At 43.0% G+C, this 16296-nt stretch overlaps 2 protein-coding genes and 1 non-coding gene across 7 annotated transcripts in view; 2 read left to right on the top strand and 1 right to left on the bottom strand.

Annotated features, from left to right (window-relative positions):
• The first annotated feature begins 27 nt into the window (after positions 1–27).
• On the top strand, positions 28–438 carry LOC125174307 (small Cajal body-specific RNA 2). Its single transcript, XR_007155417.1, has one exon. It is a non-coding gene; the product is annotated as a small Cajal body-specific RNA 2 (non-coding RNA).
• A 1381-nt stretch (positions 439–1819) lies between these two features.
• On the bottom strand, positions 1820–12857 carry CFAP276 (cilia and flagella associated protein 276). 2 transcript variants are annotated; one of them, XM_047869621.1, is made up of 5 exons: positions 12514–12857; positions 3555–3671; positions 2917–3032; positions 2422–2552; positions 1820–1978 (listed from the first exon to the last, which is right to left on the bottom strand). In XM_047869621.1, exons 1-5 carry the CDS (start codon positions 12814–12816, stop codon positions 1908–1910), a joined length of 738 nt encoding a protein of 245 aa, XP_047725577.1. In that variant the 5' UTR covers positions 12817–12857; the 3' UTR covers positions 1820–1907. The 2 variants fall into 2 exon arrangements, with proteins under 2 accessions (XP_047725577.1, XP_047725578.1); XM_047869622.1 differs by having other exon boundaries at positions 11856–12833.
• A 6-nt stretch (positions 12858–12863) lies between these two features.
• ELAPOR1 (endosome-lysosome associated apoptosis and autophagy regulator 1) overlaps positions 12864–16296 on the top strand; it is a 72692-nt gene continuing 69259 nt past the window's right edge. For 2 of the 4 annotated variants that reach the window (XM_047869617.1, XM_047869618.1), the window contains exon 1: positions 12912–13252. In XM_047869617.1, coding sequence (XP_047725573.1) covers positions 13100–13252 — 153 coding nt within the window. In that variant the 5' untranslated portion in view covers positions 12912–13099. The other 2 variants (XM_047869615.1, XM_047869616.1) reach the window with 2 other exon arrangements.

Here is a 16296-nt window from a genome sequence, read left to right as displayed (position 1 = left end):
TTTAAAAGAGGATGCGGACTTCCGTTCTCTTTCCGGAGGGAGAGCGGCCTAGGGCGAGGTGGTTTGTGTGGTGCTTTGGTGTTGAATGGAAGGCGCGTATGGGCTGAGTGTGAGTGTGTGCGCGACTGTGAGTGTGCGCGTGGGGCGTGCAAGGCGAGTGTGTGCGCCCGTCCCTGAGCCACTCTCCCCCGCCTACACCTTGATCTTATTTGATCGGGTTGTGACCCTTGCCCCGCGGGGCCGACCCGATATGAAAAGCTCCCCTCCTGCGAAGCCCCCTCCTCTGGGGCGCTGTGCAGCGAGGCCCCTTTGGCGGCGGCGACGCTGCGGTCCCGGAGCCGGTCTTACGGGGCCCGGTGCTCAGAAATGATGAATTGATCAGATAGACGAGGCCGGGCTAGTCCCGGGCCACTGATTATCGAGGCGATTCTGATCTGAGCCCAGCCCTGGGGCACGGCCACCCGTGGCATTGGGGCTAAGCGTTTACAATCGGCGGCGGCAGGGGCGCTGACGGGTGGGGAAGGCGCGGGTGAAGGAGCCATCGCTCCGCCTCCTGGAGCTGGAAGGGCACGAAGTCGTGTTTGCCGCTTCAGTGTTTTTCTTTAGCACCTCTCCCTTTATTCCTTTAGTCCCGACTTGTGATGACCGTTTGTATGGTACCAACACTGGTGCCCGCTGATCTAGAAGCACACTACAGCGTCTGTGGCTAAAGGCTCTATGTATATATGCACGCCTATATGTGTGCGCGCGCGTGTGTATATCGCGTGTGTGAGTATCCGTAAGAGAACTTGGAGAGCTTGTAAATATTCCCATTCCAGGGACCCGCCCCAGATTTACTGAATTAGATTTATTAGGGAGGTCAACGAGTCTGTATTTTTAAAAACCTTGATGTATGGGTCACAGTATTAAATTTTTAAATATTTCAGTATCAAATAACCTGCATGAGATGATTATCTGGAGAGTCACCCATCTCTGCTGCTTTCAGCCATTATAAATAATGAGAATTGAAACTTCATATTGTCACTTGGCAGCAGATACTATCTGAATAGGTGGAGTAACTGTGGAAGAGGGGCTGTGATAGATTGGTGGGATTTAAGGACCATGTGTACCTAAGTAACAGGAAGAAGTCCTTTCATATCTGCATTATTCAATAATGCACATGCTCTCCAAACTTAGAAATGGAAGTTTACCCTACAGTATTCTAAAAGGTCTGCCATTTCTTGCCCAATTTAACAGCAGGTCCCCCTGAGTGACTTGTAATTTTAGAAACCACATTACTGCATCGGTTTTTAGGTCCCCTCAAGCCCAAGCACCAGATTATTGAACCATGTTTAGAAGAACTGCCTGTATTTCACGGCACAAATTGACAAAGAAGGGAATTGACTCCCAGGCAAGAAGACCACAGAGTCAGAGAATGAGCAATGGCAAGGAGCCTGGACCAGACAGATCGAGCCCTCATGGCAAGGTAGAGTCCAGTAGATGACAAAATCCACTTGGTCCAAAGTATGTTAAGTGTGACCTCATCATAACCATTAATGCCACATAGAACTACCAGAATTATGGCAGTGTGAGCTCATTAAGAAAATGGGCTACGTCCATTCTTGTTTCCTCAACACTTAGCTCAGTGCCTGACATATAAAAGTTCGCAAGGAATGTTGAATGGATACATCAATGTTTGGAATGACTTCTAAATCCTTATCTTCTCAGCAAAATGACTCCAAATTGCAAATATGTCCAACAGGACTAACTTCTAGAAGTTGGGAAACTTCCATATTTTAAGAGTAGTCAAGTGTCAACTTTTAGTCCTTGGGCAACACACTTCAAGCTTCATCCAGCACAAATCTATTTAATGGAGGTGGGTGAAAGGACGTTCCACTATGATTAATTAGTCCAGGGGCCTGTCAACACTAGGTAGAGAAGAAGCCACCATCATTCTTTCGGGAGTAGCCTCCATTGGTGGCTGCAGTATGAGGGGACACTGTGGAGAAAAGAGAAGAGGGAGTAGGTTGTGAATTTCAATTGTTTGCCTTTTCTAGGAACCTGTAATCATCCATACATTTCTGGGTACTGTGGAGCAGTAACAAGCTGTCTTGTAACAGCTGGGAAACTGGCATATAGGGGACTAATGGGAGATAGCTAGAGGTCTTTCATTCCCAGGTTTCTGCCCTTTGCTAGAAATTTTGTTCTCTAGACCTAAGGCTGAGTTAAAGGCTCTGAAAAATTGAACTCATTTCCTAGCTTATAGGCAGCATGTCCCCTGGGTTTAGCCTGATATATGTCAACTTAGTCACTGCTATTCCTGGATCCTAAGTTATCCCTTAAGTTCTCTAATGGCCAATCACCTCAACTCCCTGATTCCTAGGTCCGTTTTAAAAAAACTCTTGTACCACCCATCTGCCCCCCCAGTCTTCTAACCCTTACCTATGGATCCCTGGATGCTGTGGATAGACTCCTTCTTAGGGTTGATCCAGTGTCTGATGTTAGCCTGGGAAGTGATGGAAGGTGGCAGAGGAGGGGGTAAAGGTTCTCCAGGGAATTGGGTCTTGATGATTCTGGAAGATGGTATGGGGAAGAACAGGGGAGAGTGAAATCAATCAGAAGGAGAAAGGTGAGGAGGGAAAGAGTTGCATGCAGCCTCAGAAATAATGCAGCCAAAGATCCTTTTTATCTTTTTCAGTGGAATCAACTGAAGCTTTTGTTTGTTTATACAGATAAGAACAATCCTGGAGGATCGCTATTCATTTTAGATAATAAAAATATAGAAATTGCATTACAGATACAGATGTAAAAAATATAGAAATCTGTATACAAATGAGTACCTCTTGGTTATCGTTGTTATTTCTCAGGTAACACATTACCTTACTTGACTGGATGGCATTGTCCTTAGGACGGAGAGGCTCCACCTCCACCACTTACCCATGGGTATCCTGGGTGGTCTCCTGATGTAAGAGTGTCTCATTTTTGTTCTTGAATGTCCCTGTGTGGTGGTTGTACAAGGCTGCTAAGCGGAAATCCAGGTCATCCTTGGGTATCTACAGAGGAAGTCAATACGCCCCACCCCCAGGGTTAACTTGCCACCTCTACCCCGACTCTAGTCAGTTCTGCTGGACTCTACTTTTCCCCAAAAGCAGAGCAAACCCTTTTTGTGCCTGAGACCCACCAACTCCTTACACACCAAAGACATCTTAACTCTTGTCAATACAGAATTGTGTCATGGTTAGGCCTAAGGAGGGGTGAGTTCTTACTGGAGATATGGAAATAATTATACTGTCCTTTAGTTGGGCCTAATGGGCCTTACTTCATTTATGGTTACAATCAGAAGAGAAGTCTGGTGAGAAAACAACTTGCTCCAGATAATCAACTGGAGAAAAAACCGAAGCCTTCCAACTTCCCAGGGGCCAGATAAATCAATATTTGGTTTTGGATTTGGTAGGATCTTGGATTGGGGACAAAATAAAGATGGTGATGCAGTTAAGGACAGACTACCTTTCCAAAAATGATAGTCACGAGTCTTAAGCGGATGTAAAGAGAAATAGCATTTCAATACTAGGTACCTCAGGATCAAAAAAATAAACTTCCCGCCTCATGGAGGTGATTGTGGGAGTTGAGTTGAGCCGACTCCAGGGTTCCTGTTGCTGAGCAAGGTGATTTGGGTTCTTATATGGCAGTTTCTGCAAAAGAGAAACCACACACAGGACCTGGTTACAGGAGGCCTTGCTGATGTGATGGCTTCAGTGACACCATCTCCTTATTCCATCCTATTTTAACTGAACCTCAGATATCTTCCAAGGGAGGAACAATATGAGGCAAGACTCCCAGACTTTAGATGCTCCTAAGTTTTCAATCTTAGAACTGGCAGAAGTAGGCCAGGAATACAGGGAAAGGGGTGAAGTGGGACAGGGGGTAAAGAGTGCAGAGGAGATAAGATGATGAGCTCAGGCTTAGATGTCCTGAGTTTGAAGAATAGGCAAGACATCTGATTGCAGTCAACAGGTAGAAAATGGGAAGTGTGCAAGTTAGAGAGCTCAGAACATGTAATAGAGGTTTGATGGTCGTCCGCATGAAGTAGTAGCTGAAGCCTGCAAAAGGAGTGTGGCCAAAAGGGCTCATGACTGTATAATATTATAATGGGGGGGGGCGGGTGGAGAGGAAAGAGAAAGGACACTAAGGCAATCAGAGACAGGAGAATCAGAAGAGTGCAGTGTCTAAGCAGGAAGAGAAAAATATCAGCAGGGAAGGGTTATTGTGACTGCAGAAATGTCAAAGAAAAAGTACACTGGTTAGTCAATCTTCTAAATAGAACCGCATAAGCATGAATGTGAAAAGCACATAACTGATTTTCTTCATTGTATGTAAAGCTATATTGTATCCCTAGTGTCTAGAACAGCAACCTAACACATGGCATTCAAAAATGAAATACTGTTTGAATGATGACTGAATTCTAGTGAGTACAACTCCAACCTAGTAGAAATCAAATTCAACCTATCCAATGTTGAAGCCCTCCTCCCCTCTATATATGGCAAATGCTGTGTGACTCAGGTCAGTTATACATTAATTGAATACTATGTTCCAGGCAGTGTGCCACCAGCAAAAAAGATGACAAATGAAACAAGAAAACTACAAATATATGAGGCAAGCATAGGCAGATTTCCTCCCACTTTTCAAAAGCTACAGAAGTCTCATCATGTCCTCATTCAGTGGATGAGACTGTCTTTCACTGAGAAAGTCAAGACTGTTGAGCATGAATACCATCCTCACATCCAATGTTGAGCATGAATACCATCCTCACATCCAATGTCCTTCCATCTCAAAGAAAGAGATGTCCCTTTTACTCAAGAATAACCCTTATGAATGGAAAAACATATTCCCCTCAAATGGAAGAAAAAAAGCCAGGTAGCAATACTTATATCAGACGAAACAAACATTAAAACAAAGACTGTATCAAGAGTCAAATAAGGGCATTACATAGTGATAGAGGATCAATCCAACGACAGGATATAACAATTACAATTTACCTATGTACCAAACACAGAAGCACCTAAATACATAAAGCAAATCTTAATAGACATAAAGGAAGAAATTGAAAAAAAAAAAAGCAAGAAATTGATAGTAATACAATAACACTAGGAGACTTTACCCCACTTATATCAATGGATAGATCATCCAGACAGAAAACCAACAAGGAAATGATGTTTTTGAATGACATATTAGATCAGATGGACCCAACAGATATATACAGGACATTCCATCCAAAGCACCGGAATTACACATTCTTTTTGAGAGCACATAGAGCATTCTCCAGGACGGGTCACATATTAGGCCACAAAACAAGTCTCAATAAAAAAATTTTTTTAATTAAAAAAATTAAAAAAAATTTTTTTTAATGTTTTATTTTTTATTTTTGAGAGAGACAGAGTGCAAGAAGGGGAGGGGCAGAGAGAGAGGGAGACACAGAATCTGAAGCAGGCTCCAGGCTCTGAGCTGTCAGCATGGAGCCTGATGTGGGGCTTGAACTCACGAACTGTGAGACCATGACCTGAGCCGAAGTTGGAAGCTTAACTGACTGAGTCACCCAGGCGCCGTAGTCTCAACAAATTTAAGAAAACTGAAATCACAACAAGCAACTTTCCCGACCACAATAGTGCTGAAACTAGAAATCAATTAGAAGGGGGGAAAAAACCCTGAAAGAAACACAAACACACAGAGGCTAAACAACATGTTACTAAATGACCAATTGGTCAACTAAGAAATCAGGAAATCAAGAAACAGAAAATGAAAACACAGCTGTCTGTCCGAAGTCTTTGGGATTCAGCAAAAGCAGTTGTAAGAGGGAAGTTTATAGCAATACAGGCCTACATCAAGAAACAAGAAAAATAATCAAACGATCTAAAGAAACTAGAAAAAGAAGAACAAACAAACCCTAACAAAGAACTAACAAAGTTAGTAGAAGGAAGGAAAAATGAAGATCAGAGCAAAGATAAATGAAATACAGACTAAAACATACACACACATACACGAAAAGATCAATGAAACCATGGGAAACATAAAATTGATAAACCTTTAGCTAGACTCATCAAGAAAAAGAAAAAAAAGAGAGGACTTAGATAAAATCAGAAACGAAGGAGGAGAAACAATAACCAACATCACAGAAACAGAAATAATTACAACAGAATATTATGAAAAACTATATGCCAACAAATTAGGCAATCTAGAAAAAAAGGATAAATTCCTAGAAATGCAGAATCTTCCAAAACTACATCAGGAAGAAATAGAAAATTTGAACAGGCCAATTACTAGTAACAAAATTGAAATGGTAATTTAAAAGTCCCAACAAACAAAAGTGCAGGACTAGATGGCCTCACAAGTGAATTCTACCAAACATTTAAAAAATAGTTGGGGCACCTGGATGGCTCAGTCAGTTAAGCATCTGACTTTGGCTCAGGTCATGATCTCACAGTTTATGAGTTTGAGCCCCACATTGGGCTCTGTGCTGACAGCAAGGAGCCTTATTTGGATTCTCTGTCTACCTCTCTCTCTCTCTTTCTCTCTCTCTCCCAAAAATAAAGATTTTAGGAAAATAAAGAAGAGTTAATGCCCATTCTTCTCAAGTTATTCCAAAAAAGTAGAAGAGGAAGGAAAACTTCCAAATTCATTCTACAAGGTCAGCACTACCCTGATGCTAAAATCAAAGACACTACAAATGAAAAAAAAAAAAATACAAGCCAATATCCCTGATGAACATAGATGCAAAAATCTTCAACAAAATATAGCAAAACAAATTCAATAATACATTTAAAGGATCATTCACCATGACCAAGTGGGATTTATTCCAGCAATGCAAGGGGGCTCAGTATTCACAAATCAATCAGTATGTTACATCACATTAACAAGAGGAAGGATAAAAACCATATGATTATCTTAATAGATGCAGAAAAAGCATTTGACAAAATACACCATCTGTTCATGACAAAAAAATCTCAACAAAGTAGGTTTAGAGGGAATGTATCTCCACATCATAAAGGTATATATCAATTTTAATGGTGAAAAATTCAAAGATTTTCCTCTAAGATCAGGAACAAAATAAGTATGTCTGTGCTCACCATTTTTATTCAACATAGTATTAGAAGATTTAGCCACAGAAATCAGATAAGAAAAAGGAATAAAATGCATCCCAATTGGTAAGGAAGAAGTAAAACTGTCACTATTTGCACGTGACATGATACTATGTATAGAAAATCCTAAAGATTCCACCAAAAAATTATTGAAACTAGTAAATGAATTCAGTAAAGTTGCAGAATACAAAATTAATATACATAAATCCATTGTTTCTATACACCAATAACAAAGTGGGAGAAAGACAAATTAAGAAAACAATTCCATTTACAATTGCACCAAAAATAATATTATAGCTAGGAATAAATTTAACTAAGGCAGTGAAAGACCTCTTTTCTGAAAATTATTAAGACATTGATGAAAGAAATTGAAAACAACACAAATGGAAAGATATACCATGCTCATGGATTGGAAGAAATAATATTGTTAAAATGTCCATACTACCCGGAGCACGCTAAAGATTCAGTGCAATCCCCATCAAAATACCAATAACATTTTTCACAGAACTACAACAAATAATCCTAAAATTTTATGGAACAAAAGACCTCGAATAGCCAAAGCAATCTTGAGAAAGAAGAACAAAGCTGGAGGTACCACAATCCCAGATTTCAAGACATGTACAAAACTATAGTAATCAAAACAATATAGTACTTTAGGTGCCTTGCTGGCTTGGTTGGAAGAGCATGAAACTCTTGATCTCAGGGTCATGAGTTCAAGCCCCACACTGGGTGTAGAGATTACTAAAACAAATAAATAAACTAAAAAAAAAAAAAAAAAAAAACAAACCCAATATAGTACTGGCACAAAAATAGACACATAGATCAATGGAATAGGATAGAAAGCCCCCAAATAAACTCATGCTTTTATGGTCAATTAATCTATGACAAAGGAGGCAAGAATATACAATGGGGAAAAGACAGTTCTTTTGGTAAATGATGCTGGGAAAAAAACTGGACAGACAGCTACATGCAGAACAATGAAACTAAGCCCCTTTCTTATATCATACACAAAAACAAAAGGAAAATAGATTAAAGACCTAAATGTGAGACCTGAAACCATAAAGTTCCTAAGGGAAAACATATGCAATAATCTCTTGGACATTAACCTTAGCAAAATATTTATGGATATGTCTCTTCAGGGAAGGGAAACAAAAAGAAGAAAAAAAACAATTGGGAGTACACCAAAATAAAAAGCTTGTTCACAAAGAAAGCCATCCACAAAATGAAAAGACAACCTACTGAATGGAAGAAGATATTTGCAAATAATATATCTGATAATTAATATGCACAATATATAAAGAATTTATACAACTCAACACCAAAAAACAAAACAAAACAAAACAAAAAACCTGATTAAAAAGGGGGCAGAGGACCTGAATAGACATTTTTCCTAAGGGGACCTACAGATGGCCAACAGTCACACGAAAAGATGCTCAACATCACTAATCATCAGGAAAATGCAAATTAAAACCACAATGAAGTATCACCTCACACGAGTCAGAATGGCTAGCATCAAAAAGACCAGAAAAAAAAAAGACAAGAAATAACAAGTGTCGGCAAGGATGTGGAGAAAAGGGAGCCCTTGTGCAATGTTGATGGGAATGTAAATTGGTGCAGTCACTGGGGAAAACAGTATGGAGGTCCCTGAAAAAATTAAAAATAGAAATACCATACAATTCCATAATTCCACTACTGGGTACTTACCCAAAGAAAATGAAAACACTAATTAAAAAAGATATATGGACTATGTTTACTGCAGCATTATTTACAATAGCCAAGACATGGAAGCAATCCAAGCGCCTATCAATAGATGAATGGATAAAGAAAATGTGATATCTATATATCTTTATTCTTTTTTAATGTTTATTTATTTTGAGAGAGAGAGACAGTGCAAGTGGAGGGGGGCAGAGAGAAAATGCTAAGCAGGCTCCACACTGTCAGCACAGAGCCCAACATGGGGCTCGATCCTGCCAACTGTAAGATCATGACCTAAGCCGAAATCAAGAGTCGGACACCTAACCGACTGAGCCACTCAGGTGCCCCTATATCTTTATTCTTTATCTATCTATCTATCTATCTATCTATCTATCTATCTATCTATCCATCCACTCACAACGGCATATTACTCAGTCATAAAAAAGAAAAATCTTTCTGTTTTCAACAACATGGATGGAGCCTGGGTATCTGCTAAGTGAAAGAAGTCAGACAAAGAGAGACAAATACCATATTATTTCACTTATATGTGGAGCCTGAAAAACAAAACACAACAAAAGCAGAAATAGACCCATAAATGCAGGAAACACACTAAAGGTTGCCAGAAGGAAGGTGGGTAGAGAGAGGGGTGAAATAGATGAAAAAATTAAGATATACAAACTTCCAGTTATAAAACAAAAAAGCCACGGGAATGAAAAGTACAGCATAGGGAATATAGTCAATAATATTGTAATAATGTTGTACGGTGACAGGTGTTGACTACACTTACTGTGGTGAGCACTGAGTAATGAATAGAATTGTCAAATCGCTATGTTGTACACCTGAAATGAATATAACACTGTATGTCAACTATACTTCAAAAATAATAATAAAAAGGAATAACCTTTTCCCCCTGAACCTAGCCTTGTGCTTCAGAGAGACCTGCACCATCCTAGCATCCCCTGTACTCAGCTTCTCTCTCGTTCCTTTATCGCCGTCTCACTACCACTCTATCACCTTCCCTGCAGAACTAGACTTCAAGAGTTGACATTTACTATCTCCACTTCCTCCCCATTTCTGTCCCCTCTTTAGCCACTGCAGTCAGGCCTCTTTCTCAAGCTAGCACTGAAGCTGCTCTTGCTAGTGACCAGTGATCTTTATCTTTAGCTAGGTTTGGAGGATCCTTTCCAGACCTGATCTTATTTGACCTCTTCAGTTTCTATAACCATGATTCAGATTCCCTCAAATGTTCTCTCCATGCTCTGTGGGTCCAGTTCCTCCTTGTTTTTCTCTTGAGTTTAGTCCTAACTGCTTAGCTCCCTTGTCAGCACTATTTTCTCTTTCTCTGCCCCTTAGTGCATTCTCCAAGGTTTTTATTTGGGTTTGTTTTTTTTTTTTTTTTTTTTTTTTTTTTTTTTTGGATTCTTACATTCACTGGATGAGCTCATTCCTTCCTATGGCTTCAACCACCACATGGCTATTTTGATTTCCTGATATACATCTTCAACCTAGAACTCTCAAGCATGTTGCCTGCTATTCATGTTCACTTAAGAGTCCTACAGGCACCACAAAACAACATCTGCATAACTTATCTGAACATCTTTCTCCCCAAACCTGCTTCCCCTGAATCCCTCATTCAGTAATGGCATCAATTAAGTCCTCAGACACCTAGGAGCTGTCCTAGACTTGTCCCTTCTTTTGGGCCCATCCATATCCAGCCACAAAGTCTCATCAGTCCTGCCCTTTGCATCTTTTTCACATCTGCACCATATTGCCACCCCCTGCTTTAGATCCGTTATTCCTCCTGGAGACTGCTGCCTCCTGAGGCTCTTGCCTCCTTGCTGATTCCTCTTGTCCTAACTCCCATTCTACCCAACCCACTGTCACTGTGTTTTCTGAAACATCCATTGATTGTGTCATTGTAGTGCTTAAAATCCTGACATGATGCCCCGGTGCCTCCAGCATGGAATCCTAGCTCACTAGCATGGTGTACACAGCACATCCAGTCCAACAAGGTCACTCCGGCTCCTGCTCTCTCCCCTCCTCCATCTCACATTGATGCTCCAGCCATTCTGGACTCTGGTCCCCAACAGGCCACTCTTTCTCTCCTTTCCATGTATGGGCACCCGCTGCCTCCTCTGCCCTGAACATCTGGTTCTTGTTTCCTTCTTCCTAACTCACATTCCACCTCCTCCCTCACCTGGCCCAACTATTTGGATGTGAAAACTCACCTGCTCTGGGAAGCTTTCCTTTAAGCTCCCAGTTCTCCTGATACACAACATATAACTCTGTCATAACACCTGTGCTATTGTGCAGGCATTCTTGCTGTTGTGGTTGTCAGTAAGCTTTTCTACCAGAGTTCCTCTAGACCAGGAGCCATATCTAATTCATCTATATATCCTCAGTGTTGAGCAGATTGCCTGGCATATGGTAAATGATAAATGTTGAATAAACCAAAGGAAGCTCTTTGATCCTGTTATTTAAGCCACAATTACTATTTAATTCACCATATTTCACACCACTTCAAGCATCCCAAATACCCCTGCCAGAAAAAAAAAAAAAGATCATCTAAATTCCCAAATCACTGACACACACACACACACACACACACACACACACACACATTCCAGTATTAACCAAAAGACAGAGATGGTGTGAAGGCAGATGTATAAGGCATGACCTGGTGGCTTCCAGAGGATTCTCTCCCATTCCATATCTCATGTCTCTTCAGAGAACAGTTTTCCAAACAGGGCAAAGGGTGGTTTGGCGGGACCTGCGACTGTTTAAGCCACATTACACAGCATTGCTTTGGGCAACGAGAGCCCCTTGTTCCTCTGGGCTAGAGCTCTACTTCACTCTCCTCAAAAGCACCTCTGAAACGTTAGCAGACCTGAATATGGGGCCAAGGAGGCAGGCAGAAAGCAAACTTATCCGGTACTTGACTCAGTGTCCTCACCAGAATCCTTTAAGTTAACCATCTCTGCCCATTAGGCGAACAGAAAGAAGAGTGCCATCGACCCTGGTGGGAATCTGCGCAAGAAACCACAGTACCTTGGAAGCTCGGGCTTTTCCCAAGTAGGAATCATCGTTATCCAACGTAGGGTGCTGGAAAGGGTCTCGGGTGAAAGGCATGGCAAAAAGGCGCTGGTGTGAAGGACTGGGGGCCCGCGCAGCCGCACACAACGCACGCGGAGGATCCCGGGTCCCAATTGTTTGGAACGCCCAGTTTCGGTTGCCGAGCAACTGCCCCACAGTCTGTGACTGAGGTGAGTTCCCTTCGAGAAGGGCGCCACCTGGCGGTGCAGCGCGGGAGACCCCTTGCGAGGTAGCTCCTGGGAACGCAGAGGGAAAGTGTCACCGAGTGTACCAGGGAGCCCTGAATTTGCATTCGGGAGGCTTAGTTGAAAAACGCCGGCCTCCTGGCGTGCAGGACTTCTGCAAAAGACTTCATCTGGGGAAAGAAGTCCTAAAAGATGACCCAGGAATTTCCTTCTACCTCGCATCTAACAGAAGGATTTTTCAAAGCAATGAGAGAATGAGGATGTCAGGAGACGGAAGAGCCCAAGTGTCTTGCACAAACACTCCTTGCTTAAACCCGTTTATGCCAGTCTCAAGCCTTCTCACAGAGCCGGTTGTAAAGGCACCGCTGAATTTGGTGGGACGGAAGTTAAGATCTCCAGAAGAGGCTGCTGCAGTAGGTAACACGTACCGGGGCCACTCTTCCAAACTCTAACTTCTGGAGGTGAGATGGCGTCTCAATCTTCCTTCTATCGCTCCACACACAGGAGGTGCTAAATAAGTATTTGTCGAACGCCACGTCTGCAAAATTAGAGGTGCTCATAAAAGGCCCATGGCACAAAAGGGCAATGGAAAAGGTGGATTTGGTGGCGATGGCTTGGAGGATGTTTCTACTGCGTTCTTTACACGCCCCCCGTGCCCGCCTGTTGGGCCGGTTGCAGACCCCGGGCGCGCGCCCTCCCACGCGGCGCGCGCCAGCGGCGGCGGCTGCCATAGCGACCGGCAGGTGAGCGGCAGAGGAGCTCGTGGTCCCTGACCCACCCGCGCGGAGGGAAAGAGGAGGCGGTTGCCAAGGCGACGTGGGTAGGAGGAGAAGAGGAAGGAGGGAGGAGGAAGGATGGGCGGCCTCGGCGTAGCCGCAGGGAGGTGACTGAAGCGAGCCCAGCCCCTTGCATCCTCCCCCTGTGAACCTCCCTCCCCTTTTTTTCCGCCTTCTGCCAGCAGTAGCAGCAGCCGCAGCACCTGAGCCGCTGCTGCCGCTCGCTCAGGACAACGTTATGGCTGAGCCTGGGCGCAGCCTCCATCCCTCTTCCGGACGCCGGGGAAGAACTGAGCGGCGCACACTCCGGCTTCTGCGGCTGCTGCTCTGGGTTGGGACCGCCTTCCAGGTGACCCAGGCAGCGGGACCGGAGCTTCACGCCTGCAAAGAGGTACTGTCTTCCCCGATTCAACCCCACTTTGGTTAGAAAAATCTTGGATCCTGGCGGAGACCTTGAGGACCCAGGCACAGACAGTTTCAGAGGCCACGGAGTTTAGGTTTCTTTGGGGATGAGACGTGGGGCTGGGGGGAGGGAAGAGGAGCAGACTGGCGTCATGGAGAGGCCAGCCTACTGGAGGACTCACGAAATAGATCATCCTCACAGCTTGGGCTGCTGAGCTCAGGGGGGAAGGTCCCAGCTACAAGGAGCCCAGGAGGGACCCAGGTCCCTGGACTCGGGAATAAGGGAAGAAGGCATGGGTTGTTTTCCAGCTGCAATGAAATTACCTTTAGTTGAAAACAAAAGATTATGTACAGAGGGGCAAAATGGAAAGTGAGAGAGAAGAAGTGGGGTAAGAGAAGAGTTAGGAAGGCCAGAGGAAAGTAGGGGAGCAAAGTGGGAATCCTTGTGGTTTTATCATGGCTTCAAAAAAGGAGAGTGAAGGTGGAAGATGTGTGAGGGGAACTGAAGGAACCCATCACCTCTCTCTCCCCACTCCGTGTCAAACATCCATTTACCTTGCAGACTGCTAAATGCGTTGCCTTTCCCAGTGCGCTTTGTTTAGTATACCTGATAGCACAAGACCCACCTCTGACCACACTTTGAGTCCTGTAATATTTCGCTTTCCACAAATCTCTACTTTCCTTTTCTGGACTTCTGCTGACGTATGTCATGAGTTTTTTTCAAGGTGCTACTCAAACGTTGCCAACACAATTCAGACAATAGGTAGTGAATGTCTTCCAATTAAAAATGTCTTTGAGCATTCTTTTTGGAGGGATACACAAGGTATTAAGGAGTAACAAAACTCAGTAGTTTCTATAGTGTTGAAATAACAATATTTGGTTGTTCTCTGAGTAACCCTTTTTAACCATATGGCAGAGACAGTAACAAAATACAAGAACTGCATTGGGGAAGGCAAAATAAAAGTTGTTCTGTTATTTCTGTGAAATGTGAAAGAATCGTAATGCACCAATAGTTTAGCCCCGTAAAAGGAATCTCCAATGTCATACTTGGCTAGAGTTTTGAGAGGTTGAAATACTTTTTGTAAGTTGTCAGTGTTGACTGATTAGTAACAACAACCCCCTCCCATATGGACATACATTATTATGAAGGTGCTCTATTCATTACACTGTCTACAACATAACAGATCAAGAAGTGAAGGGACGGGAAGAGAGAGAATTTTTTTTAATGTTTTTATTTATTTTTGAGAGAGAGAGACAAAGTGTGAGCAGGGGAGGGGCGGAGAGAGAGGGAGACACAGAATCTGAAGCAGGCTCCAGTCTCTGAGCTGTCAGCACAGAGCGTGACATGGGGCTTGAACTTGTGAACCACGAGATCATGACCTAGGCTGAAGTCGGATGTTCAACCAACTGAGCTACCTAGGCACCCCTTAGAATTTTTTACTTCATTCATGAACATGATACAAGTGGCTCCAGTTAATGGCAGTTCTGGTAACTCTCGTCAGTCCCCTTGATGACCTGCCCTGGGCCATCTGTGTTGCCACTCAGCCACTTTATGACCTGTTTTAAAGATGGCTGGGAACAGAATGATTTTGTCCGTGACTGTGGCTGACTGTCCTTGGTGCCCTGTGGTCTAACCAACTGAGATAACTAGTTCAAGCAAGCCCACTTACCTAAGACTCCAACATGGGAGTCTTCTGAGTGAAAGGTAAGAGTCTTACAGTGCAGCGACTACTTCTTGGTGAGATCTTGTCAGCTCTGGAAAATATGAGACATTCGAGAAATTAAAGATGTTGTATCATCTTGGTTTGGAGGGAGGGAAGAATATTGACACTTGAGAACTATAACTTGGGTACAAATTTAGCCTTTAGTCCTTTTTAAATGGCTGACATTTGCTTAAACAAAAGGTCTTGCCACAGAGCACGAGCTTAGGAGAGTGGAAGGCTGTGCAACTCAGTTATACGAGGGTTCCACTCCCTGCCTGTCACTTACCACACAGTTTTTGGATTTGTAGGATGGATGTCTCAGTATTACCTACCTGAAAAAGGACTGCTTTGAGTACTGAAAGAGAGAGTAAAAATAAAAACATAAATTTGTGTTACCTAACCTCCTTTCCCATTCAGCTTCTTTACCATTAGATCCACACCCCGTGCCAGAGTGAAAGTGGCTTAGGAACCATGCTTATTGGCCACAAGCATCAGCAAGTCCTGTTGAGACTCTCCTTGAGCAAACAGTAGCTGTTGGACACACGTGATGCCAAAATAATAAGGAAGAGAATAAGCCCATTGTTATAATGTTCTTCATTTGGCAATATGAACTGACGCAACAAGTTTGGGGGCTTCCAACCCTAAATGGTGAAAAAACAATTCAAGGTAGACTAACCCTTCTCTACTATTAATCTTCATATGAATTTCTTGTTTGTCCAATTTGGGTATTACTGACAGGGACTCTTATCAGAGTCATTAGGCCAACCCTAATAACAACAGTGCTGTTGCAGCCTTGTTCTCAAATCTGAGGTATCCCTCTGGATCTAATCAGGAGACAGAGAGGTTTAGCATGAGGCCTAGACTAAGGTGACAGAGAACTGGGAGTTCTAGGTTGCTAAACCTGGGCCAGGGTGTGGCGTGCGTTTCCTTTCACAGTTTTATAATAATCAGGGTCACCAGTGGAACTAAGAATCCTGTATGGTATTTGTTTTCATGAATCATTTCTTTAGCCCTGTGCTAACCTGGGCCAAGTGCTGACTGAGAGCCAAAGGAGCATTTCCTATAGCACGATGAGTCTCAATCTAATGAGAGAGGAGCAGAAAACCTTCTTAACAGATCTGCCTTGTCCTGAGGCTCCAGCATTAACTGCCCCAAAGGGACTTCCCAATCTATACTGAAAAGTCTGTAGGGCTTAGGAATCTGGCATACCTGGATTGTAATAAAATTCAATTGAGTGAGTGATGACTCTGCCACTTAGTAAGGATGGTACTTTGAACAAGTTAATTAATTTCTTGCAACCTCAGATTCCCGATCTGTAAAGTGGGGATGA

The sequence above is a fragment of the Prionailurus viverrinus genome, chromosome C1 (assembly GCF_022837055.1).
Source record: "Prionailurus viverrinus isolate Anna chromosome C1, UM_Priviv_1.0, whole genome shotgun sequence".
Lineage (NCBI taxonomy): Eukaryota > Metazoa > Chordata > Mammalia > Carnivora > Felidae > Prionailurus > Prionailurus viverrinus.
This window is presented reverse-complemented; position numbering and strand designations above follow the sequence as displayed.

Coding starts and splice junctions, on each gene's coding strand:
- CFAP276 (XM_047869621.1), bottom strand. CDS start 12,816: ATGGCAGCCGCCGCCGCTGGCGCGCGCCGCGTGGGAGGGCGCGCGCCC. Junction 3,672..12,513: donor AGTTTGGAAGAGTGGCCCCG/GTACGTGTTACC, acceptor TCTCTTTTGCAG/AAACTGCCATATAAGAACCC. Junction 2,553..2,916: donor ACCACCCAGGATACCCATGG/GTAAGTGGTGGA, acceptor ACCATCTTCCAG/AATCATCAAGACCCAATTCC.